Source organism: Sardina pilchardus, chromosome 7, assembly GCF_963854185.1.
Source record: "Sardina pilchardus chromosome 7, fSarPil1.1, whole genome shotgun sequence".
In the NCBI taxonomy this organism is placed as follows: domain Eukaryota; kingdom Metazoa; phylum Chordata; class Actinopteri; order Clupeiformes; family Clupeidae; genus Sardina; species Sardina pilchardus.
The window spans coordinates 17,304,390-17,330,227 of record NC_085000.1 but is presented as its reverse complement, the minus strand read 5'-3'; the positions used below and the strand labels follow the sequence as shown (position 1 = coordinate 17,330,227).

Sequence of the window (25,838 nt, the reverse complement as noted above, 5' to 3'; positions counted from 1 at the left end):
ATCCATTTTGCTGATTATTAGTTTCCGTTGAGCTCCTCTGTTGGGATGTATTTATTTGCGCGGCCTCTTCTCGTACTTTGCCTCGTCTCAAAGACGCGCCAGACATTAATTGAAACATTCCCCTTCCGGAACTAATTGCTTATTTTCACAAACAATTAATAGAGTTTGCTTTAAAGCTGTCGCTGCTTCAGCCTCGACTCCTGCTGCTGTTGCTGGTGTAGCCGCCATGGCCGAGGGCTGTAGGGAGGGAGGGAGGGAGGGAGGGAGAGAGGCATTTTTCTGGGGCTGAGCAGAGAGCATTATCCGCATGGTGGGCAGGCAGGCAGGCAGGCAGTCCGGCCAGCCGGCCGGCAGGGAGGCTACTTTTTTAAAGGCGTTGTTTTATGTGGGGGGATTTTCGCTGTCTGTGCCGAATGGTGACTCACTTTGCTGGTTCTGGTGCTTAACTCCCAGAGTGATTATCAGACACACAGTCTTTTTTACAGTGAGCTCGTCTCTCTCTCAGGCTTTTTTTAGGAAGCCCAATATACAGTATATGCGCTGATAAGGAAATTGGATGCCAGTGTTTCTTTGGCCTCCTCAGCACGCCTCAGTAATGAGTATTTGTATTACTTCTGTCATCTGAGGAAGTTCATTAAATATGTCATCTGAGAAAGTTTATGATGACTGTCCTACATAAGTGTTAGTTTTCTCTCTCTCTGATTGTGTGTGTGTGTGTGTGTGTGTGTGTGTGTGTGTGTGTGTGTGTGTGTGTGTGTGTGTGTGCGTGTGTGTGTGTGCTTCAGTTTTTCACTGACACCACCACTTCACGAGATTTACACTTAACCTCTGTCCCTCACAACCCCCCCCCCCCCCCCACCTAACCCCACCCCACCCTACCCCACCCCACCTCACCCCCTCTCCTTCTCTCTCCACCAACCCAACACCATCAGTATGAGCAGTTTGAGAGCACCATTGGCTTCAAGCTGCCTAACCACAGAGCTTCAAAGCGCTTGTGGAAGGTCTGCATCGAGCACCACACATTCTTCAGGTAGGGGTCCGTCACACACACACACACACACACACACACACACACACACACACACACACACACACACACACACACACACACACACACCACCACTCGGTTCCCAGCACGCAGACTGGAGTGTGATGCATGTGATGTAGTCTAACAGGAACACAGCGCTGACCCTTGGGGTGTTTTTTTTTATTTTTTATTTATTACTGTTTTCAGTCCTCTCTGTTGTTGTTTTCTGAATTTGCTGGAAACCTGGAAACTACTCTTGTTATTTTATAAAAAGTAAAATTGTCTACAAGGATTACTATCATTAAAGATAGAGGTCATGATTCTAATCCAATACACTTTTTGAATTTTGATTTGCTGGTGAGCTAAAACAACAGCAGCCTTTTGCCAGTCTTGCAGACTCTGCCTTTGATCCTGAGCAGCCTTCTTGCTCGGAATGGTAGATTTACGAGGGGGATGTTTCCCCCCCCAGTTTTTGGCAAATGGGAATAGCATCCACTCATACCCCTCCGACTCAATTCTGTATAGTATAGTGATGTCCTACCCTCTGGCAGCTTCATGTGAAGGGCTCTCCTTCAGTTGAATTGTTTCAACATCGCCCTGGAAGGCGATCGATTCTTATGGTGTATCTCAAAAGTTCTGTGTCTTCCTCCGGAGAGCCAAGGTTACGTTTGTAACCAGAGCGTTTTTATCCACAGGTTGGTGTCTCCTGAGCCTCCGCCGAAGGGCTTCCTGGTGATTGGCTCTAAGTTCCGGTACAGCGGGCGCACCCAGGCCCAGACGCGACAGGCCAGCGCCCTGATCGACCGGCCCGCGCCCCAGTTCGAGAGGTCCATCAGCAGGAGGTACCTGCTGTCCCGCAGCCTGGACGGAGGTAGGGCTCACGTACAGTACTGTGCATCAGGGCACGCATCAGCCAAGTGCGGGGGGTGGGGGGGGGCGTAATTTCCCGACTATGAGCCGCAGCTTATACATTGATTTTGCTAAATTTCTTCAGCTATGAGGTTAATACAGGGGGGCAGTTAATATGGTGTTAATGTGGTTTTGTTTCTTTTAACTTAATAGTAACATAATAATAACAATAATAACAGCATAAAACACTGTCCTGCGGCTTATACACAATGCGTCTTATATGCGGGAAATAACTGTATTCAACCTAAAAACTTCACACTTCACTTGATATCATCAGACTTGTGGTTGGTGTGACTGTGACAGGCATGTCATTTATGTCAACTTCAGCCTCAAGATGCACCTCGTTAGACTGGTGGTGGCCTGATGTGACGAATGACGTGTGACGATGTCTGAGTTGTGCGTGTACTGACAAGCATAAGAGATAACGTTAATGGGCCACCTTCCATAAGATAAATGTCTCACCCCAGTCGTTAGATGACTAAACCAGTCGGCATGTATTTTGATAGTTTAAAAATCTGGACATTAATGTTGTCGACAGATTTTTTCCAATGTGACTTTCTTTATGAAGTCATCAGTCTGCCCACTGCTTTGGCCTTCTCTCTGAGCCTGTTCACACTAGTCATTAGAATGCGTCTTGGGCAAATCTGATTGCAAGTGTCTCGTTCTAAAGACTGGTGTGAACAATGACCAAAACGGTTTGGAATCAGATTGTTCTTAACCACATGTGGAGGTGGTTTAAGACGCATGTATCCACATATGTTCTGTAGTGTGAACGCTCAATCCGTCCTTATGCGTCTTCGTCCATGATGATAGACCAATAGATAAACATTCTAAATTCTAAAGTTACATTCTACAGGCAAATCCGAATGCAAGTGATCAGCTGAGACGCATATTAGGCTTAGTTCACACTGGCAGTCGAAATCGGATGTCTTGCATATCCGATCAGAACCTGATCTTTCTGACTGACTGTTCTCATTGCATATTGCAAATGATCACATCCGATCACATTCGATCTTGGTGTGCAATGCTCAGATCTGATATAAATTACACACACCTGGATTCATTAGGTAGAGTTGTACACAACCAAGTCGTCATGGATGAAAGTGGATTTCTTTTTGATTATTATGCGTAACCGCGGCGCAAATGCCTCGTCACCCTTAACGTTACAGTTTTCCATGTTTCACCATAAAATAATGACTTGAGTCTGACGTTGGTTTTTGTTTTGCTGGTAGCCCTGGCGCACGCGCTGAATCAATCAGTCAGTCACTTCCGTCACTCAGAATTACGTTGCAATTGTTTGTCGCAGTGCAAATGACGAAAGGGGCATGTTGAAATCCTATTCAAGTGGTTCGACTGTTCAGATTGAGTCATATCCGATAGTAAGTGATATTGAAACCACCTCCGTATGTGGTGCGAATCAGCATGGGAAAAATCGCATTTCATGCGGTTTTGTGCCGTTCAGACTACCCAAAATTCAAGCTAGATACAATCCAGATAAGCAAAAAATCGGATTTCGACTGCCAGTGTGAACAAAGCCTTAGAATACTGGTGTGAACGAAATGCGTCTTGGCTGATCACTTGCAATCAGATTTGCCCAATACGCATTTAATGACTAGTGTGAACAGGCTCTGACCACATGTCTGGTGTCGTTGTCCCGCTCAGCGGCAGCTCTGGGCGATATGGACCGCATGTCCCAGAGCAGCTCGAGCGCCCGCACCCCCATACCCCCGCAGGACGACCTGGACCAGGACCTGGACCAGGACGAAGACGCTGACCAAGACTACGATCAGTACCAAGAGCAGGACCGCATGTCAGAAGAGGGCGCCCCCGCCAGCCGAGGAGTGGAACTAAAGGTAGAAGACATGAAGAGAGAGAGAAGGAGAGTGCTGCGTTGGGTCAAATATAAAGATTAAAATCGGGTGCTCTTCGGAATGGACATAAATTAAATTGAAAAAACTGCGACTGTCCTGTATAAAGACACTTTGTGCTGTGTTTAAAGCAGTCAAAAGTCCGAGGCACACCGATGTAGTGAAAAAAGTTAAAAATCCTTTATTGCATTGGATAAGCCTACGTGTTTCGACTCTACTGAGTCTTCCTCAGGGCAATCAGTGATCACACTCGCAGGTGTTCTTTATAAAGCAATCAATCACTCTGTGTCATGTGATAAAACACCTGACAGGGCACATTAAAATACCCTAGTTGAGATACAGTAAAGGTAGAAGACGTCTGGGGGTGGTCGTACGTGTCAAGCTAAACTGGGACGCTATTTAAATCAGCTATTGTCCCCGCCCTGGTCGCACAACAATGCTCCCCTTCTTAGAAGCCTCCACATGAAGCCTTTGATGATAAAACAGGAAAGGCTAAATATTAAATCCCTTATGATACCTCACCTCCTACGAGCCCTTTTTCCACAAGACTTTGTTTTTTTATTCCTCAGGACGTCATACCTATATTTGGCGTAGAATTATTAAGGAATAGACAGGCCCCTTTTACTTTCAAGGGGATTTGGAACAAACAACAGAACAAGTAAAAAATATGAAACTGTTAAAATATTCAATATCCCTTGGGGGAGGAGAAACAACTGCCGAGCTTTCAGCGTGTAGAGAGTTTATTTTCTGGTTTAATGTTTTTAGCGCTTTAGAATGAGACACACTGTTGAGCCGTCTACAGCGTTCTCCCCCGGGCAGTATTTATTCTCCACTAATTATTATGGAGAGCAGGTATGAACAGATGTTTCTCCGCCATTTCCAACAATATTTATTCTCTTCATCTGCTTTTCTCGGCCCTATATAACCAACTTGAGATATCTTTCGTTTGTTTACTTGAACTTGACAAGCAAAGCAAATGTTAGAGTTATTAGTACAGTGGAATGTACATGCACGGTAAACTATAACATACAGTAATGCATAAGGTTCTCAGACTAGTTTGTCTCACTGTCAGCTGTTACAAGTGCAGAGTTGCTAAATCTTTAGAATGTTTCAACACCTGCATTTTTCTCCCCATACTCTGGCTCACCGAGCACAGCTGAGAACAGTGAAAGATGATGTAAGAAGTGTAGAGGTCACGGATGGGTCACAGTCACAGTTTGTCTCGACTGGTACGAGAAAGCGAAAACACACAGCACTCCCCTGCGGTAGACAAAACATCTCAGCGTTAACACCTGACGCGGAAGCTATACTAACACCTGCTATTAGCGTCACTCTTGCCGCCTGGTTCTCTGCTCCTGCTTGCTCCTCCTGAAGGTGTGCCGGTGCCCCCCCGGCGCTGGCGTCTTCTCTACCCGCCTGTCTAATCTGCTCTCTCCCCTGTAGTTCCTGGAATGGAGCGCCTAATGCGTTTCTGGTCTCTTCCTCTTCACTTAATCTCGGCTTTGACTGCACCTTTCCGCAGCACACCCCCCTCCCACCTCCTCTCTCTTCGCCATCTCTCTCACTCTAACGTTCATCCCTCCTCTCTCGCTTCTCTCCCTCTCTCTTTTTTCTTTTCTCACTCCTTCTCTGTCCTCTCTCTCTCTCATTTTGTCTCTCTTGCTCGCCCTCTCTCTCTCTTTCTCTCTTCTCCTCTCTTCTATTTCTTGTTCTCTCTTCCTCCTGCTCTTTCTCTCCCTCTCTCATTCTGTCTCTCTTGCTCACCCTCTCTTCTCCTCTCTTCTATTTCTTATTCTCTCTCTTCCTCCTGCTCTTTCTCTCCCTCTCTCATTCTGTCTCTCTTGCTCACCCTCTCTTTCTCTCTTTTCCTCTCTTCTATCTCGTATTCTCTCTCTCTTCCTCCTGCTCTCTCTCTCTCATTCTGTCTTGCTCACCCTCTCTCTCTTTCCTCTCTTCTATCTCTTATTCTCTCTCTTCCTCTCCCTCTCCCTTCACTCCTAATATTTCACCATGTAATCCGGCTACTTCTGCTGACACCTAATCCATCTCTCTTGGTCTCTAATTGCTCCTCTCTCTTCATCTTGCCCCCCTCAACTCAACGCAACTCTCTCTGGGCTCACAGACGGACGAGGCTGGCTCTCCGGTAGACGCTAAGGCTGAGGTATTTTTCTCCCCCTCCCGGTTGACTGTCGTCTGTCGGTCCTTGTCTGTCTCTGTTTCAAAGCTGTCCTCACGCACGCATCTCTCTTCATCATGGCTGGTGGATGCCCTGAAGGGTTGGGGATGGGGCTGGTACAAATGAGATATCCCATCCCTGTATCGCCTCAACGTGTTTGTTTAGATTCAGTGTCTTCACGAAAATACACGGAGTAAAGGAACTGGTTGATACACATTTATATTTTCTTGCTATTATTGACAGAAACTCACAGGACCATATACTCATACAGCTACTGTACTGTATATCAGTGTATGTGCTTCTAGAATGTTGAAGTCTTAGTGTTGATGTTGTCAGTGCTTTGCTCTTTTTGTAATACAAATATAGTCAAGATATATTCAAATGATAAATAAATTGTCAAATGATTAATATGTACATTTTACATTTGTGTTTGTATACTGAGTCATGGTTTTAGAGTATGCAACAAAGCAGTGGAAGTCTTGTGATGTCGAGTTCCTTTGTTGTGCCTTGTCGTCTTCTTATTGTCCCAGATAGTCTTTCGATTTCCTCACCTCCCAGTCGCCTTCATGTTCATTATCTGTCTTAATGTTTGCCTGTAGTTGTCAGAGCAGAGAGAAATAAATCAAAGTTGGCGTCTCAGAAATAGGACACCCTTGCTGAGAAGAAAGAAGAAGAAAAAAGGACTAGTGAATGTTATTCTAATTCCGGCTTGTTAAGTGTAGCTGTTGATAAGCAGACGTTCTCCTCGTGCTGGAGAGCGGCTGGCGGGCGTCTCAGTCGAGGGCTTTCTCCACTGCTCCACTCTGCATCGCCATGATTGCGTCTGCGTCTTGATTAGCTCCATTTTTGGCGTCAATTTCTGTCTGCATCTCTGCTTGGAGAGTTGGTTTTAAGAGGAGGACTCTCTCTCTATCTCTCTCTTTCTCTCTCTCTCTCTCTCTCTTTCTCTCTCTATCCCTCGCTATCTTCCTCTGCCGCTGTCTGTCTCTGTGTCTGTCTGTCTGTCGGTCTGTCTGTGTGCCCGTCCATAGCTGACTATGGAGTGACTCTGGTTCAGACTCTGCCTGGATGTGGTCTGGTTCCGCTGTGAGTCTCAGCCAGTGCTGGGCCACACCCATTCAGGAGTCCGGTTTTGCTGTCTGTCTGTGTGTGTGTGTGTGTGTGTGTGTGTGAATGTGTGTGCTGCACTGCCTGTCTTACTGTATGATCTCACCTGCATTGCTATGTCTTTCTGCTTCTGCCCCCCCCCCCCCACTCTCTCTCTCGCACCTGTCTCCTGCACCCATCCACCCCTGCGCCTTCCCCATCCTGCCCCGTCCTGCCCCTGCCTGCGCCTCACTCACTGCACCACACCCTCCCACAGTCGGACCAGGACCTCACTCCGCGTCCCAAACAGGAGGTACTGGCTGACCCGCGTTCACGCGCAAGGTCCTTTCTGACCGGAAGACCTTTATGTCTCATTCTCTATGTACTGTATATACTCTGTACGTGATGCCTGTAGAATGGTGTCTTCGTCAGCCAGTAGGTAGAAGATTCCTGAGTGTTGAAACAGTTTTTTCTGCGTTCATCGTTGTCTGCTAAAGCATGTGTAGCGTATGACTGTGACTGATGCATTAAAGAATCGTGATTTAGTGTTTAAGAGGTTCCTTCCACTTAAACAAAATGTGTTTCTCCCTGTGTGTACGTGTGTTTGTGTGTGTGTGTGCGTATATGTGTGTACTGTATGTGTGTATGTGTGTGTACTTTTATAGTCTAGAAACATCAACTTTGGCATGTATACTTTTTCCACTTAGCTTATCACAAGCTAGCGGCAAAAAGTCTCATCCCTAAAGGCTTTCCTAAACAGTCCCCATTGATAGACTCTCACTTTATTAGCGTGCTCTCATGGCCACCCAGGTGCCACCCTTGCTTTGTCTGTGAGGCTCACCTCCTTCTCCTCTGTGTCTCTACTCTGCTCTACCTTTACTTCTACTTCTACCCAAACCACCAAGCAGCCTTTCCTGGACAAGCCAGAGGACGTCCTCCAGAAGCACCAGGCCAGCATTAACGAGCTGAAGAGGGCACTCCGGGAGCCCAACAGCAAGCTGGTCCACCGGGACAAACGCCAGTCCAGCGTGTCCCCGGGCAGCACCCCTGAGAAGAAAGCCGTAAGTAACGGGGCGCGAGGCGGTCAGCGCGAAGGGGCTGTCTGCTTTTTTTTGACGAGTCGCAACTTAATGTGGTATGGGGGGGAAAGATGTTTTAGTTATGACCATAAAAGTCTGCGGCTACCGCAGCTGTCGCTACTACTGCTGCTACTGGAAAGGGCTCTTTTTTGCCCTCTGAAAAGAAATGCAGTTAACGAGGACACTCATGCAATCCATACCACCTGGTAATGTGATTGAAGGTCAGAGGAGAGGCTTTCATAGCCTTTGTTGGTGATTCCTTTAAATGGCTGCACTTTGTAGGTGATTCCTTTAAATGGCAGGACTGTGCATAGAACTCATGAAGGTCACAGTGTACAAGTAGGTTTGATTGATTTTTACTTTCAAGGTCCTACAGTATATTATTGAAACCAGATGTTTTTTTCTACAGTATGCTAACCATTATTTGAGTAACATTAGAGCATGCTAGCTCATGTAACAAGAGACACAGGTCATTGAAACTCTTCACTTTATATTAACACGTAGGCCTCTGAGGAGTCCGTATTGATTGAGAAGCAAGATGGTTGCCAGAGAGACCTGGCCTTCATTTCGAACGAGGAAATGAGCAAGACACCAGTGAATGTAGCTCCGTTAGTAAGCCGTCCCTGTGGGGATAGAGAGGCAGAATTGAGGGGCGAGTTGCTTAAGGCCAGAACCTCACACAGAGACGAGACAGAACTGGATGACAAAGCAGTGAAAAGAGAAGCTGACAGAATCTCATCAACACAAGACTCAGAGAGAACCAGAGCTGACAGCCTTGACGGAACCGTGCTGGAGTTCCCCGAGCGGGTAAAGCAACACGGTTGTTGCGAGCCCACGCAACGTTTCTCGACCGAGATGGCCCCCCGCGCTCATGCAAATGGCCAAACTCAATTTCCGGCGGACGGATTTTCGGGGGAGAAACGGGAGGCAAGCGGAGGTGAGAGCAGCCCGCAAGGGAGAGAGGGCGCGGCGGAGGAGGACAAGAAGCAGATCCCCATATCAAAGGGCCAGCCACGTGAGAAGACGGAGGCTCGGGCTGGATCAACAAAGAGAGCTCCTTTGAAACCCGTGAGATCAAAGAAGTGCAAAGTCAACAAGGACTCGAATCCACAAGAACAAACACGAGACACGAGACGCAGTCCTGCAACGACCGAGGCCTCCGAGACGAAAATGGTCGGCGAAAGGGCTCTTGACTCACAGAAGGGGCAGCAGGACTGTTCGTCTTTTGAGCATTTCAACTCTCGGTCAAATTCCGAGCACAACGGTGCTCATAAGGATAAAGGACTGACCAGTAATGGTCACTATCCAGCAAGCAGAGGCCTCTCGCACTGCAGACACCAGGACGTACAGGACGCCAGAGGTGCCTTCTTCATGAACTTTGCCGCCGAAGATGACAAGCTTCTCTGTGAAGATCCGGTCCAGGTTTTCAATGTCTTGTACGGTTCAAAGTTCTCAGCCCCTGACCAAATGGGGCCTCTGCATTCTGTGCTCTCGGGACAGAGAACGAGAGAATCAGACATCACAATGCGTAACAGACAGATGTTCAAGAGCCACGAGCACAGCGGGGTCCTCCAGAAGAACTTCAGTATGGTAAAAACCAAGAGGAGACTAGTGGTAACTGCTTGGCATCCGCTTGTTCAGTCACAGGAAACTAAAAAGCATCGCATGAACTCAGCATATCCATCCACTCCCGATTTTGCATCTCTCACCTGAACACACAACTGCAGAGCATCCTCACTCACCTATTGCACAGGCGGGTAAAACCAATACCAAAAGCCAAACTTGCAAGGGTTCCAAGGACATGAGGCTTTCTTTCTGCACTAGCTTGTTTCTCTGTCGGTGAGGCCACCATTGGCCTTGCTTTTGCCTCTGGTCCTTCTCTCCCTTTCTGCCCAGCACAGCATCTGCTTGCCACATTATAGCATTATAGACGCTAGTAGTCCCCCCCCCCCCCCCCACCCCCCTCCTCTGCATAATTCTCATTGCTTATAAGCGTCTGGCTTGTGTTCCTCTTAACTTTCTGCTTCTACTCACAGCCCTTCCTTCCAATCTCCAACATCCTCTCTCTCTAGTGGCTGCAGTGGTATCAAGGGCTCACATTTGATGGCCTTGCAAGGAGTTAAGTGCCTTTTTGCACAACGCAAAATGCTGCTGCTGCTGCTGCTGCTGCTGCTGCAACCTTGAAAAAAGGAAACGTGAAAAAAGAAAGATGCTTGTTCAAGTGAGAATATCTAAATTGAAATGTCACATGGTTAGCTCGATGCAATTAATTGGCGCCTCTGTTCGTGACTTCTGCACATCAAATCCGACAGTGATTTATTTGATGTGCGAGTGTGGTTGCCATGGCATCTTTTTTATTACACGCAGGCAAAATGAAAATAATAAAGCAAAAAAAAGCTTTGGAACTGGCTCCCACCCAGCCATGTTTCTCAAGGGCAGGAAATGCTTACCTTTCTGGAGGGAAGCCCAGTAAATGTCAGCTCTTGAACTTCTTTAGGGCTCTGCACGGGGGCTTCTTAATAATGTCTGGCAATGTCACAAACACAGGGCTTAATAAGCTGAAACAATTTTTGGCCTCCAGTCCCCTGTGTGGTCCTTCATACTTGACAAACCTTGTGAGAGGGTGAGGGTGGACTCTTTCTACATCTTGAGTGGACACAAAGAGGGACAGCTGACTGTTGCTATAGTTCCAAATGTAGTGTGCATCAGCTACACTGCTGTTTGGAGAAACCATCTTTCAGATACCATTACCATGAAACCATTGTGCCCCAGCTTGCTCTGGATCACGTGTCCAAGACAGAGGGGCTACTAAATGATTTGATGCTAAAAATGAGGGAGTATCTGTGCAGTTTCCTGTTTAGCATTTTGTACATCGCTGCAGTTTATATATACATTGATGATGTTCTGGTGTAAGGCTAATTTGCGCATGTCTCAGCTGACTTGTAGGGTGCGTGGCGATATATGCTCATTAACTGTACTGTACTGTACTGTTGTTCACTGTTCTGCAGGAGGCGGTTGGCGCGCCTACCATTCATGCCGAGAGTCTAGCTGAATCTCAGGTACCTCTTTAGCTAATGTGCCACTTTTTTCATACTGTATGATGCACGAGTCTTCACATTGACTCATCATTCTGCTGTATTTTACCTTCTGCCTTGTTTTTTTTTTCTTCTTTAAAAAAAAAATGTAAAAAAAAAAATCATATGAATGAGTCATCGTACTGATTCATGTGAGACGGTTGTTTTAGTCGTTTTTCCTGTTTTGCCCTGCAGAGGGAGCCGTGGGAGCGGCGGCTGGGGTCGGTCTCGGAGGACGACCCGGAGCACGAGCTGCTCTACCCGAAAGAGACTCACCTGGGCATCGAGCGCAAATGCTCCAGCATCACGGTCAGCTCCACGTCCAGTCTGGAGGCCGAGGTGGACTTCACGGTGATCATGGACCTGCAGACGGGCATGGAGGAGTTCTCCAGGGGCATGACCGAACTGGGCGAAAAAGACCTCCTGGCTGAGTTCCCCGAGGCGTCGCACCACAGCTCTGCGTGGATCATGGGAGCCGAGAAGATTGTGCTCCCAGAAGAAGCCCCACCAGTAGAGCCTCCCAAACGCCCAGAGGTAGACAATCTCCTTCCTCCTACCTACACCCTCGACCAGGATCACCCCTTCTGGACAGATGCATGACTGTGTGATCTGATCTATGTGTCCAACCAAGTATGTGACAAGCATCCCATTTTTATTTTCAAAATGAGTCCAGAACACATTTCACAACTCATTTTTAAATCAGTTATTTCATCTCTGTGCTTGTTTTTTCCGTGTCCATTTCTGTGTATATATTTTAACCTCTTGGGGCAATTGCTCTGTCGCTAGTTTGGAATTGAACACGGTTTTAAACTCCAACTCCAGTTTAAAACCGTGTTAAACTCCAAACTAGCGACAGAGCAATTGCCCCTATGTGTTCAGATTACCCTTTTCCCCCTCACTCTCCTCCTCGCTTCCTCTCATTGTAAGCACCTTACCGGCGCCACATGACTAACTTATTTTTATCTCGATGTGCCATCCTCCTCTTAAGCCATTTGTGCCCAAAAAGGCGCCGCGTACGGCGCTGGCCCAGAGAGCCAAGAAAGAGGCCGCTGAGCTGACCTCGATTCAGGCGGCGAGGAAGGAGCCGGCGGCGGCGGAGGGGACTCATCTCCCGCCGCAGCCCGTGAGCCGGGAAGGCAGCGACATCGTTCCCCACGCCGTGAGGAGAACCGGCGTCAAGGTCGAGACGCAACCCAACGGGTCAGAGGTCACCACGACCATCATGGAGTTCACTGACCAAGTAAGCACCTAATAACATAACAATAGCATACATACGCATACACTGCAAGACTGTAATGAATGATAATACACAATACACGGCATCAATACCAATACATACTATACCAACCCTTTCATTGTAGAGGATGGACAGGTGGATGAGATCTTGAATGCAGATCCATTACCCACGAAACCCCATTATCTCGTCTTCTCTCAGCAGCCACTTAGATAATCTCATTCAGAGAGAACACACATCTAATCGAGATCAATCTCACTGTTCCAGGCTCTCAGTCATGCCACTTTGTGCAGTTATCACACGGCTCCTTTTATCTCGCAGGATCACAGGGGGAGCGCAATCAGAGAGGCTTCCTATTCAGTCACAGAGAGCGGCTCACCCGTGAGTAAACTGAGAATGTCTTGAGAGGGCTTGTTACACTGTCTGTGGCCTCACCTCACCGTAGAATTTTCTGAATGCCGGAAATGTAGGTAATACTGTATGCAAACGTCTGCCCAAAACAGATCAACATTGGCACGTTCACCAGAGAGGGTTCAGGGTCTCCGCTGATCGTGGCAGAGAATGTGACATCGGCGACCACAACCCATGTGACCAAGGTAAAATGGCAGTGAACGTTATTGTGTTCCGTTCCTTTGATGAAAAAGAGTGAGTTCAATTCAAACTTCAAGTGAATTTAGAGTGTGAAATGTTTATTTTTTATTTTTATTTTGTTTTATTGTAGACGGTCAAAGGGGGCTACTCGGAGACAAGGATTGAAAAGAGGATCATCATCACTGGAGACGATGACGTAGACCAGGATCAGGTGGGCCTGAATGTTTCATTTACGTGTTGTTGTACATCTATGTACTAGTTTGTTTATATATTTATTTACCGTAGCTGCTATGAAATTCAAACATGTTCTCATTCATCCAAAGGTTTCCAGTTGCATGACCGGAACACATTTTATTTCACACTGCTGTCTTTTCTCCTCAGGCGCTCGCGATCGCAATAAAGGAAGCGAAGCAGCAACACCCTGACATGTTGGTAACCAAGGCTGTAGTTGTCAGGGAAACAGAATCTTCCACTCAAGATCCACACGAAGAGTGTTAGGTACGGACGTCAGTTAGTAGTGTTCTCTTTGATAGCTGATCAGAGTTTGACAGCACTTGTGGGGGCGTAAAATGTTTTGTCATAAACTTCAACCTTAAAAACACAGACAGCCATAAATAGCTGTTCAGGACAACATGTTGTCATTCATAAATAAATAGAATATGCCATTGAGGTAATGTGATGGTTCCACTGAATTCTACATGCTGTCTGTGCTCACTCTGACACACTGGCTCCAAAATTATTCTTACTTCCAACAGTCTAAAATGTCCGGGAACCTGCTCAGAAGAATTGTCCTACTGTGAATCTACTACTGTCTTTAACCACTGCCAGTTGGTCTTGGATACTACACTCCAACATCTCTCTCTCCTCCCAGGGTCTCTGTCTCCAGGACTGCCTCTGATGGATCTACAGTACAGTACCTTGCCTCTCCAGTTTTACAGTCCGAGGCAGTAACGTAAAGACGATGCCCCTGGGATACATCCCCTTCTCTCTTCCTCTATCTGACCCCAGTCTTGTTCTACATGGTTTTATTATTCCCTGAGCGCCTGAACTCAGCCAACGATTAAGAACATTCTGAGCAGTTTTATTGCCTGATACTTCAATGTTTTTTTTCCTGTGCTACATCACACAATAAACTGCTGTTTCAATGTGTTTCATTTGCAAAAAATAGACACTGATGACTGAAGTTATGATGAGTTATTTGTTTTTCTTTTCTGTGAGTATACAGTTGTCTACTGATATACTGAAATATATGAAATGTCAGCCAGATCAATGAATAGAGTAGGTGAAATGCCTGTTAAAAAGATGTCTATGTAAACCATTTTACTAGCAAGAAAAAAAACTAATGATTTTAAGTGCACACGTTTGTTTGCATGTACTAGTTGAGCAGATGTTCTTCTGTGGTGGGGGGGAAATCTTGGTTCACTTGACAACTTTCAAACTGTGGACGAGTGAATCACACTGGAAAAGCCAAAACCCAGCCGCACGGATCAGTAAGCTCATCCGTGTGATTCGGAGCAAGCGAACACGAAAAAGGCACAGATCAAAAGACGCTGGAAACTGCCTGTGCCATTAGTGTTAGTGATACACTGCTGTGTCTGGTGTCCCTCAGCGCTTGCCGTAGCTGGGAGGACACGGCTGAGTGACAGACAGCCGCTGTACTGCTGTTCACCCTGTCTCTGAGGGACGTCGTCTAGTGGGATAAAAATATCTCACCATCCCAGCTCACCTCGCCAGATTAAGTGGAACGTCAGATAACAACACTGTTTCCTTGGAGATTACTTAGAAGATGAGGATGCATCAGGACCAGATGCTCTGATCAGGACCATCTCCGATCAACTGGGGGTCTTGGTGATCTGTTCGCAAAAATGTTCTGGGAAAAAAAAGAGGAGATTCTTTTATGTCTGCTTGCTATTTAATGAGAATTGTCAAAAACGCTCTGAAAACTCTTGAATATTTTAGGATTACTTTTGGATAGATGATAGTGTAATCTTGTTAGTTTTATTCAGAGGTTGAACATTGTTGGAGACCTGTATTCTGAGCCTGTCTGAACTGATTGAATATACATCTGTATAAAATGAGCAGGGCAAAATGAGAAGCAAAACCCATCACGAAATTAGTCATCTATGATCGAAACTCTTACGTGCATGCAGTCGTTACTAAAAAAAAAAGCTTTAAGTTGCCCTGAGTAATGGGCAATGCTTTTATTTTCTTGTAAAGTTGTTACCCTCTGAGATCTGACTTCATCATCATAACAATGGGGGACAGGGGAGTCTGCGTTTGAAGTCTTGAAAATAAATTGAAAAAAAAAGGGTTTACTAAGCAGTGGATTGTATAGGACTTTGTGAGGTCACTGTTGTGAAGCCACTATACATAAACACAAACATCATGACATTGTTTAGAATACGTCATCCTTGTAATCTTAGCGTTTGAAGTATTTTTCATGAGAAAATCCATTGATGCCAACTCGGAACCCCTACAGAACAGGAGTTCAATCCGTTTGTTCACTTTGATCCGTTTCAACTGAAGTCATCGGTGACTGGTTGTCAGTGAACTCTTGACTGTTTTCTTTACGTTGTGTAGAGCTGACCATAATCCTAACCTGTGATTGGTGTCTGGAACTGTAACTATTGAAGTGAAGTGACCCCGTGCGATCCTGTGCCATGTGATCTGTCTGTACGAGTGTTCTGAAGCACGGGCCCCTATCCAAGGCTGTCCCTTCCTGTGGTGTCTCATAAGAGTGTGTGGGTAGTTTTTTTTTTAATTATTATTTTTTTAAATTAATCTCCAATGTGCCGAAATTCACAAAGAATGCCAATGAGATAGATCACCAGATTAGTTTGTCTGCCTGGTGGTCTTTCCGATCTCTATGATGATGTTGAGGTATACGGATCCTAAGCTGTGTTGTATAAAAGGAGGTTGTAGTGAGTGAATGACTTGAGCCTACCATACTTTATGCCCTAGCAGGTTTTTAATTGCATTGGGTTTGAAGTCGCTGTCTTGAAGCCTTACAGTGCTAGTCAGTGTGATTTACAGAACTGCAACACTGACCACTCCATCCTCAAAACTGGTTGAGGCTTTCAGGCCTGGCTGATAAAATACAGACGTAAAAGCCCCCCCCCCCTCCTCCTCCTTTCCACTTCCCCTTCCCCTTTTTTACAATCTTCCTACTCCATTCTTCTCATTGCTCTGTGTGTGATATGTACAGTGTATCAGCCTCCCCTCTAGATCAAACAAATAAATGAGTCCATACACTTCACGGGCAACAACAGTGTGGAGTTATTTCCATAATGTATCTTTGCTTCTGTTACTGGGTTTTCCAAGTGAGGTTCTGATGACTCTCTGTTCTCTGCTTACAGAGAGCTTTGATTCTCACTATGAAATATTGAGTAGATAATAAACGTATGGTGCATTTTAATTCTGGCTCTGTTTAGTCTAGTCCTTTAGCTTGCCTTGAACTGAAGAGGAGACAGGTTTGACCACTGATGAACATTAGTCACATTCTGCCCTCTTGTGGCCAATGAGGAAGCAGCAACTGTCATATCACAGGTAGGCCTACAAAATGAAGAATGATAGTAAGCTCCTGATGAAATTACAGTGGCAGTCATAATTATCGCCATTTATGGGACAGTATAAACGGGGCTATAAACCCCTCTTGGCACCAGTATAAACAGGGTTATTGTCTTTTTTCCTTTTCTTTAGAAACATTTCATTGGAAAAGACATATAAACAGTCATAAACTGCATACTGAACAACTGTCTTCAAATCACAGGAAGTGGAAGCGAAAAGTGCATACAGACGTTCATATATAGGCAAAATAGCATCAACATTTCCCTAATATCAAAAGGAAACATGAACATAACTCACATTTTGTTTATTTTTTCAGTAAAAAGTCATTTGAGTCATTCAAATTCTTTTTTTTCCCAAGTCATGTTTCACAGCCAGCTCATGCTCAAAAGCGAAGGACTTAAAATAACATATAAGCCATATTGAATAAAAAAAACAAAAAAACAAACCACTGTCACTGCCAAACGCAGAACTCATTGGCAAAACCAACTTGCACAATTTACTTGTTTGCTGACCGGCTGAAGCCTGAAAACATGAGTGGAAAGCAAACACAAAGTAACCCAGTTGTGTTACAGTCAAATCATCTGAATGATAACAATACCGAGAACGCCTTCCAAATAGTAACAACAATAATACCGGTCATCAAAATGATAACGATAGCGATACATTTAAGGCTCTTTTTGGGGTCCTGAGGATTTCATCAAATGTACAGTGTGTGAACTGAGGAGGTACGCGCTAGCCCTAGCGTAGCATGGCGCTAGCGTAGCGTGACGACCTCCGGGGCTGACAAGGGAAGCTGATGGCACAGCGTGGCTGAGGGATGAGGGGGGGGCACAGGACTAATTTCTTCAGCACTGTCTTTAGCTCTTTCCACTATCAGCCAGGGGCCAAGGTTGGGTGGGGTTATGGACAGGGACAGGCCTGAAGCCAGAGAGCCGAGGAGCACAGCTGTGAACTGGGGAGAAGGACAGACAGTAGGGAAACACCAGCCCTCATGTGTGCACTGCAACAAACTCCAGAGGAGATGAACGGGAAAGGTCATCCCCGTTAGAGGGCCGCACACACGTTCACTTCGGTGACATGGGAAATCAGCCGAGCAGCTGAACAGGTCAAAGGTCATGTGAGAGACTTCACACGATGGAGCGAGAGAGAGAGAGAGAGAGAGAGAAAGAGACAGACATAGAGAGATGGGGAAAGAGAGACAGAGAAAAAGAGAGAGAGAGGGGGGGTGATGATTCAATGTCACCCAAGTGCTCCGTCCTTTCTCTCGTCATCTGTGTCGCAGTGATCAGCCACCTCAAGCAAATGACTGACGGAAGGCCTTTTCACACAGTTATACTACAGAAAAATGTCCCCTTAGGATATCTCTGCTCCTCTGCAGTTCTCCTTTAAATACAGTTTATTAAAAAAACAAAAACGTGTAAAATCCACCCATCAGAGTCAAGTAATTAGACTTCAAATGGCCAAGCTGGGCTCCACAGTACTTCATATCCATGTGTACATTCAGTTGCCTTGTTCAGGAAAATCCTGTGAGGAATTTCAATGTGAATGAGGGAAAAAAAAAGAGAGATAGAAGCCACAATTCTTACTCAGCAGTCTTTAAAGCAGCTTTGGTATGGTCAGACCCAGTTTTTTATCATTTCTCCAGGGGAAGAGGGGATGGTGGGAGGGTGGAGAGCGAGAGAGAAAAAAGAGAGGGGGTGGGGTGGAGGGGTGGGGGGTACTGCAGTTTCCTTCATGAGGCTCTTTGTAAAAACTAATGAGGACGGCTGCTGCTCTCGGCCAGTTCCCCTGAGCGAGCACTCGTGCCGCGCCTTCCTTCTCCAGCGCCTCCTCTTCGCCTCCTCTTCGCCTCTCATCTCGTGCGACTCGGCGAGTCCGGCGGGAGCGGCTTTTGTCATAACAGCGTCCTGGCTGTGTGGGCGAGTGCCAGCGTCACCAGCGCCGACAACGCGGGGGTCCGCCACGCCGCGCCCACCACATGCGCCCCTGCACACACAAGCCACGCACACACAGTGAGGGAGCGCACAACAACACCACTCTGGCCTCAACACACACACAAGCCACGCACACACATGAGGGAGGGTAGAACAACACCACTGTGGCCTCAACACACACAAAAGCCACGCGCACACACACAACACCACTGCGGCCTCAACACACACACATGTCCAATTTAGACTCACTCACAAATGTGACAAAACGCTGACATGTTTTGACTATCAGTGGCCAATTGACTATCAATAAGCAATGGAATAAACTAAATGATATGGCTGTCCCTCTAAGGCAGTCCACAATACAATGAATATGACTGGACAGATAACAATTCATTTGAAGTCCATGTCTGCAATTCTGGTAAAATATCAGTCTCTTTTGGCAGTTACATCTCTGCCTTCAAAAATATTGAAAGGCTTGACTGGCGTGTTAATGGTTCAGTCCAAATCACTATGTTGGCTTGTTAATGGTTCAGTCCAAATCGCTATGTTTGTTCATTTAAAGATCCAGGACTGTGTACAAGTAAGGTTAATTTCCTGAACACACACACAGAACAGTTAAGAGTATTGCATTTAGGAACATTAAGCTGAGTTGAGCAAACAGTGTACTGGACTAGAATGGCAGACCCCACCCCAACCCTTTAACCACCTCAGCCTTGTTTAGAGTGGGGACAGATTGAGGAGTGTGAGTGGGGGATACTGCAACATAAGGTCACCATGTTCCTTACAGTGCCTATGGAACACCATTCCGTACAATTGTACAATTCCGTACAAAAGCAATAAGCCACTCGAGTCCGTAGTTTACGCTGATTTTTGAACAACTAAGGGGGGGTTATGCCTTTAAAAAACTACGGACAGCGTACAGTAGTAGACGGACGGACTCGAGTGGCTTATTGCGTAATTTCATCAAAAGTATCAATTGTACGGAACAGTGTTACAGTACATGCCTAGAATTCATACGGAACATGGTGACCTTACGTTAGGTTGATGGACAAACAGAGACGTTAAGGTGGGCGGCCTCCTACCTGCTACCCGCGGGATGGTGATCTGTCGGCTGCTGCGGCCCTCGCCTCCCTCACTGACCGGTTTGATCTGGACCACGTAGTCCTCGTCCACGGGCAGCGAGAGCTCCAGGGACGTGCCGTTGGTCTCCACGACGCTGGGCCGGGCCTGTCGGTTCTGCTTGTACATCACCTGCAAGAGTGTCAGGAGGAGGAGCTCAGTATCAAATACACCTGCAAGAGTGTCAGGAGGAGGAGCTTAGTGTACTGTATATCAAATACACCTGCAAGAGTGTCAGGAGGAGGAGCTTAGTGTACTGTATATCAAATACACCTGCAAGAGTGTCAGGAGGAGGAGCTCAGTGTACTGTATATCAAATACACCTGCAGGGAGGAGGAGCTTAGTGTACTGTATATCAAATACACCTGCAAGGAGGAGCTTAGTGTACTGTATATCAAATACACCTGCAGGGAGGAGGAGCTCAGTATATCAAATACACCTGCAGGAAGGAGGAGCTCAGTATATCAAATACACCTGCAAGGAGGAGGAGGTCGGTCTACTCAAATACAATTGACGTCCAGTACCACAAATGTGCCAAGGGCCTACGGTAAACCAGGGTCAAGTCCGACCAGAGGTCATTCCCCCAAACCCCTCCCCGTCTGCTTCTCCCACTCTCTTGCTGTCCACTCTTCAATGTCCTGTCAAATAAAGCCAAGAAGAAGCCCAAAGAATAACAACAACACAATGCATGTGTTATATACCTCTCAAACCCATGCAGACCCAAGAGCTCCCAAACCAAACCAAACGGACATGTCCTCAGTTTGAAGAGGGTTTTTTTTTGTTTACACCAAATCAAAATCCTTCAGCTTATCCCAATGGTCTCTTTGAAATAATATTTCGTTTCTCATCCGAGGAAATTCAATAGCTTTTGGCAGCTGTGAAGGCCAAATGTTCAATGCCATTCACGGCTGAACTGTCAGTTCAACCTTGCAAGTTTAAGTTACAAAGTTACTTTACTTTACTTTGCCCTGAAGGAAATGTGCCCTCTGCATTTAACCCACTCACCCCACCCATCCATGTACAGTACACACACACACACGCACACGCACACGCACACGCACACGCGCACACACACGCACACACGCACACACACACACACACACACACACACACACACACACACACACACACACACACACTAGGAGCAGTGAGCTCAGCAGGAGCACACACACACACTCCCGGAGCAGTGGGAGGCCCTTGATCTGGCGCCTGGGGAGCAGTTGGGGATGAGGTGCCCTGCTCAAGGGTATACAGTTCAATCACTCCCTCCACCTACAGTAATGTACACCTCAGGAATCCCAGCGGAGACCCTTCGGCTACAAGTCCCATTTCCTAACCAGTAGGCCACGCCGCATGATTAGTTCACCAGATGCCTTATGTATTCCAGCCAAACATTGCTACTGGAAGACATGCAGCAACAAGGTGCCTCTTTCTCTGACTGAAACACTGGTTGCACTTGTTGTGTTCCCATGCCGTTTGACAACCACAAGAATTTTAAATATACATGCACGTATAACGTTTTTAATGAGTTTAGTAATTTGGATTACTCCTTTACAAAACATTAAAAGACAAACACATGTTGTTTGTTTACATCCATGTTTCTTTTTTTTTACAGAGGGTATGAAGAGACATGCAGGTGTCTGGAGGAGCTCAATACTAGAATAGTGAAATACTCCATGCTGTTCTGTTATTCCAGTGCTCTACAGACTGCCAGAGAATTCTCCGGGTTGGTTGAGGACTTTCTTAAGATTTCATCAGTTATAAAGACACTGCTGTGCGCAGTTTCACGCAAGTCATCATTGCCCTTGGACCGTGTCAGCCAATCAGAAATTAGACTCATTTGTCATAAAATTTAAAAAATATATTTATTTTCTCCTTTTTATTATTTGTTCATTTGTTTTGTTGTCTGTCTGTCTAGTACATCTTGGTGTCACAGGGACCCTGGCGATTACGCCGCTCCGTTCAGCATCTTTTGTTTTATGTATGTTATGTCTTGTGTATGCAAATGCGCTAAAACATCTTTTTTTTTTATCTCGGCTTCATTGAAAATGAGGGCTACCCTCAGTGACACTCTGAGGATAAATAAAGGTTAAATGAATGAATGAATGAATGAATGAATGAATGAATGAATGAATGAATGAATGAATTAATGCCTACTCCATACTACCCTTCAACAGCACGAGACATCAAATGACTTGCCGTAATAATGGGTAGCTTACGCTGTAGGTAAAGGATGGGCAGTGACCTGCATTGATAAATCTCATCTATACTCAGCAATGTCTGTAAAGTACAGCCTACCAATTACTTTGTACAAATATTCTATTTAATCCTAATTGGTGCTTTCAGCTGGGGTTGTTTGATTGCTCAAATAAAACCATAAACACCAGCTTGCACACAGATACCCCTAGAAAGTACAGGGGCACTCATTAAAGGTGAGTGAGGAGGTGAATTTCAGACCTGAATCCCATATGTGGGCTATAATTAAATTATCCTAATCGCTTTCACATATTTGGCCACAGAGGCACTGAGGTTTATTTCCGCTCTTTCTGGCCACAAATTACCATAGTTTATCCCTCTATTGAAAACACACGGCACACAAGCTATTGGTGATCATTTAACCTCGGCCTGTGCCGGCGAATGAGCCCCGTTTATGTGAGGCTGCATAAACTCCAGTTAAGTAACATATTAATCACTGTCATAGTACAGTGCAACGCCAATTTAGGCAATCAGAGTTCATCAACCCTGTTCTCCCTTCTCGCCCATAAATTCAATCTGAACATGTTCAACTCCCAGTGCAGTAAAGCTCTCAGCAACTGGAGAGACCTATAACAACAACAACAACAACAACAACAAGAATGAGAACAACAACATAGACAGTCAGTGGTCCTGTGGTCCAGCTGAAGCTGGAGAGACCAATCAACAACAACAACAACAACCCCCCGCAGCAGCATCTGCCTCTCCTCCACTGGCTCATAGACGCAGACCTGCGGTACCTGGCCTCCCCCTCAGAGGACCTAAACGCGGCCTAATGGTGCTGTCAGCGTGACGGAGTGGTCCCGCCCTCAGCTCCGCCACGCCACTCCAATAAACAGGGGCCGATCACTTCACAAAGCCATTTTTCCAGACATCCCTCCGTGAGGCTGGCAGAGGGCTGATTTCATCACGCGAGGCCCATTACAGACGCTGCCCTTTCAGCTTCAGAGGGGGGGAAATTACAGCCGCGCTCCAAATGGCGTGGGGGCGGGCTGGCCGAGAGGGCGGACGGACGTCAGGGCCCCTTTTGATGTGAAAAAGGCTTTAGAATTTGAGCGAAATATTGATAAGCTCAAGAGCACACCGAAGCAAGGTCTATAATTGCACACGGCAATTACATTACGTCGCTCAGCAAATGGGCAGCTCGGGGTACAGATTCTTTGGGAGTGAAAAGCGCGCAGCATGCCGCCACTTTGCGTGGACGGGGTGGTGGTGGTAGTGGGTGGTGTTGGTGGTGGGGTGGTGTTGGCGGTGGGTGGTGTTGGTGGTGGGGTGGTTTTGGCGGTGGGTGGTGTTGGTGGTGGGGTGGTGTTGGCGGTGGGTGGTGGTTGGTAGTGGGTGGTGTTGGCAGTGGGTGGTGTTGGTGGTGGGGTAGTGTTGGTGGTGGGTGGTGTTGGCAGTGGGGTGGTGGGGTGGGGTTGGGGTGGGGTGGTGGTTGGCGGTGGGTGGTGTTGGTGGTGGGGTGGTGTTGGGGTGGTGTTGGGGTGGTGCTGGCGCTGGGTGGTGCTGGCGGTGGGTGGTGTTGGTGGTGGGTGGTGTTGGCGGTGGGGTGGTGTTGGGGTGATGTTGGGGTGGTGTTGGGGTGGTGCTGGCGCTGGGTGGTGCTGGCGGTGGGTGGTGTTGGTGGTGGGTGGTGTTGGCGGTGGGGTGGTGTTGGGGTGGTGTTGGCGGTGGGTGGTGTTGGTGGTGGGTGGTTTTGGCGGTGGGGTGGTGTTGGGGTGGTGCTGGCGGTGGGTGGTGCTGGCGATGGGTGGTGTTGGTGGTGGGTGGTGTTGACGGTGGGTGGTGTTGGCGGTGCGGTGGTGTTGGCAGTGGGGTGGTGTTGGTGTGGTGTTGGGTTGGTTGTGGGGTGGTGTTGGTGGTGGGGTGGTGTTGGGGTGGTGTTGGGGTGGTGTTGGTGGTGGGGTCTTACCTTGTAGCCCATCACTTCGGACTCGTTCTCCAGGGCCTTGACGTGGTCCCACTGCAGGATGATCTTGGAGTTGGATGCGTTCCACATGACCTTAGTCGGCGGCTGGCTCGGGGCTGCGCGGGCCGGGGGAAACGGAGGAGAGAAACGGAGGAAGAGACACACGTAAGAGTTGGGCAATGAAACACACACACACACACACACACACACACACACACACACACACACACACACACACACACACACACACACACACACAGCACTCCAGCACACATCTGCACTCGCTGGCCTTACTGAGCGCAGAGTGTGGCGTCAGGTGCTTTTGAGGTGAGAATGCTTTGATATGCAAATCAGCAGTGAGGGAGAGTGAGAGAGGGAGAGAGAGAGAGAGAGAGAGGGAGGGAGAGAGAGAGAGAGTAAGAGAGAGAGAAAAAGAGAGAGGGAGAGAGAGTGAGAGGGAGAAAGAGAGAGAGGGAAAGAGCAATTTCCTGAGGAAGGCTTGGTGTAGCTGGGTAATGCTCACTTTCCCTGAGCAGTCATAAACACACACACACACACACACACACACACACACACACACACACACACACACAAACACAGCCAAGTGCTACAATCTTCTTATTGTCTTGAGTAAAGGCCAATCTACACAGATCCATGGTTGTGTAGAGCTTGAGCTCAGGAGATGTCTGATTGGCTACCGATAGTGGAGAGTAGCGATAGTGGATCTGAGGAGCTCTCTGATTGGACATTAGTGTGTGTTCAGGCTTGAGGCGTGCGGCGCGAGACTCACGGGGCTTCTTGGTGGTGATGTTGACCACGGTGCTGTCCGGGCCCACGCCGGCGCTGTTGTACGCGCGCACGTTGATGAGGTAGGTGCTGCTGCCGTCCAGCTCGCGCAGCACGGCCCACGCCCGCTCCCCCACCGTGCGCACCACACTCGCCGTGTCCGCCGTCGCATCCTGCTCCCAGTACCTGAGCTGGGGACGCACACACACACACACGGGCGCACACACACACACACACATACACACACACACACACACACACACACGCGCGCGCGCACACACATGCACACACACACACACACGCGCGCGCGCGCACACACATGCACACACACGCCCAAACACACACACGCACACACACACACACACACACACACGCGCAAACACACACACACACACACGCACGCACACAGACACACACACACACACAATACACATACATATATCACCAGGGCTCCCACTCAGTCTTCAACGTCACATTCAAGCACTTTTCAAGGACTTTCCAGGCTTTTTTCCCACAAATTGAAGGACCCAACATGGCATGTTTTGAGTTACGGATCGAGTTACAGTACGTTTTTTTTTTTTTTTAAAGATTTATTTTTGGGCTTTTTATGCCTTTATTTGGACAGGACAGTAGAGAGAATGACAGGAAGTGAGTGGGAGAGAGAGTCGGGGTGGGATCCGGAAAGGACCACGGGGCGGGAATCGAACCCGGGTCGCCAGCGTACGGTGCAGGTGCCCCAGCCAGTCGCGCCACTGCCGGGGCCAAGTTACAGTACGTTTTTATCAACATATACCGTTATGGAATTCTAGGCAAACAAAATTGGCAGGTTTGCTAAGGATCCACATCTGTAGTTCAGCAATAGGACAGGTGTGACCACCTGTAACCAAAGTACCACTTGTAACCAAAGTACGCTTTGCTTCTTGCTTGATCCTACTTGATTGGTGATGGTGAGTAACTTGTCCAGTCTACACTGTCTAAACTGTGTCAAGGGGGGCATGTGTATGGGGCCACTGAGGCTTGTGCAGCGGGCCTCAGGGGGAGCACAAGTAAGTGGAGTCAGCAAGTTATTACCCCCCCCCCCCCCCCCCAACCCCCTCCCCATTCTCCTCGTAGAAAGTTAAAGCAACACTAAAGACTTTTTTTGTACCTTAAAATAATGTTTCCAAAATAATTTCAGCGGTTCATCAACTCCTAACAGGGTGAACGGACGGCACTTCTGCGTTCAC

At 47.3% G+C, this 25,838-nt stretch overlaps 2 protein-coding genes across 2 annotated transcripts in view; one reads left to right on the top strand and one right to left on the bottom strand.

Annotated features, from left to right (window-relative positions):
- si:dkey-178k16.1 (band 4.1-like protein 1) overlaps positions 1–16,287 on the top strand; it is a 51,442-nt gene extending 35,155 nt beyond the window's left edge. The window contains exons 10-22 of the mRNA XM_062540964.1: positions 933–1,030; positions 1,723–1,898; positions 3,599–3,789; positions 5,927–5,965; positions 7,975–8,127; positions 11,154–11,204; positions 11,415–11,753; positions 12,208–12,459; positions 12,775–12,834; positions 12,957–13,049; positions 13,175–13,255; positions 13,426–13,542; positions 13,800–16,287. Coding sequence (XP_062396948.1) covers positions 933–1,030; positions 1,723–1,898; positions 3,599–3,789; positions 5,927–5,965; positions 7,975–8,127; positions 11,154–11,204; positions 11,415–11,753; positions 12,208–12,459; positions 12,775–12,834; positions 12,957–13,049; positions 13,175–13,255; positions 13,426–13,542 — 1,650 coding nt within the window. The 3' untranslated portion in view covers positions 13,800–16,287. The remainder of the gene's footprint in view (positions 1–932; positions 1,031–1,722; positions 1,899–3,598; positions 3,790–5,926; positions 5,966–7,974; positions 8,128–11,153; positions 11,205–11,414; positions 11,754–12,207; positions 12,460–12,774; positions 12,835–12,956; positions 13,050–13,174; positions 13,256–13,425; positions 13,543–13,799) is intronic.
- A 2,167-nt stretch (positions 16,288–18,454) lies between these two features.
- Positions 18,455–25,838, bottom strand: part of cntn3a.1 (contactin 3a, tandem duplicate 1) — a 66,749-nt gene continuing 59,365 nt past the window's right edge. The window contains exons 19-22 of the mRNA XM_062540963.1: positions 24,617–24,803; positions 23,830–23,942; positions 19,628–19,796; positions 18,455–18,597 (exon numbers count right to left, since the gene is read on the bottom strand). Of these exons, the coding sequence (XP_062396947.1) occupies positions 18,506–18,597; positions 19,628–19,796; positions 23,830–23,942; positions 24,617–24,803 (561 nt within the window). The 3' untranslated portion in view covers positions 18,455–18,505. The remainder of the gene's footprint in view (positions 18,598–19,627; positions 19,797–23,829; positions 23,943–24,616; positions 24,804–25,838) is intronic.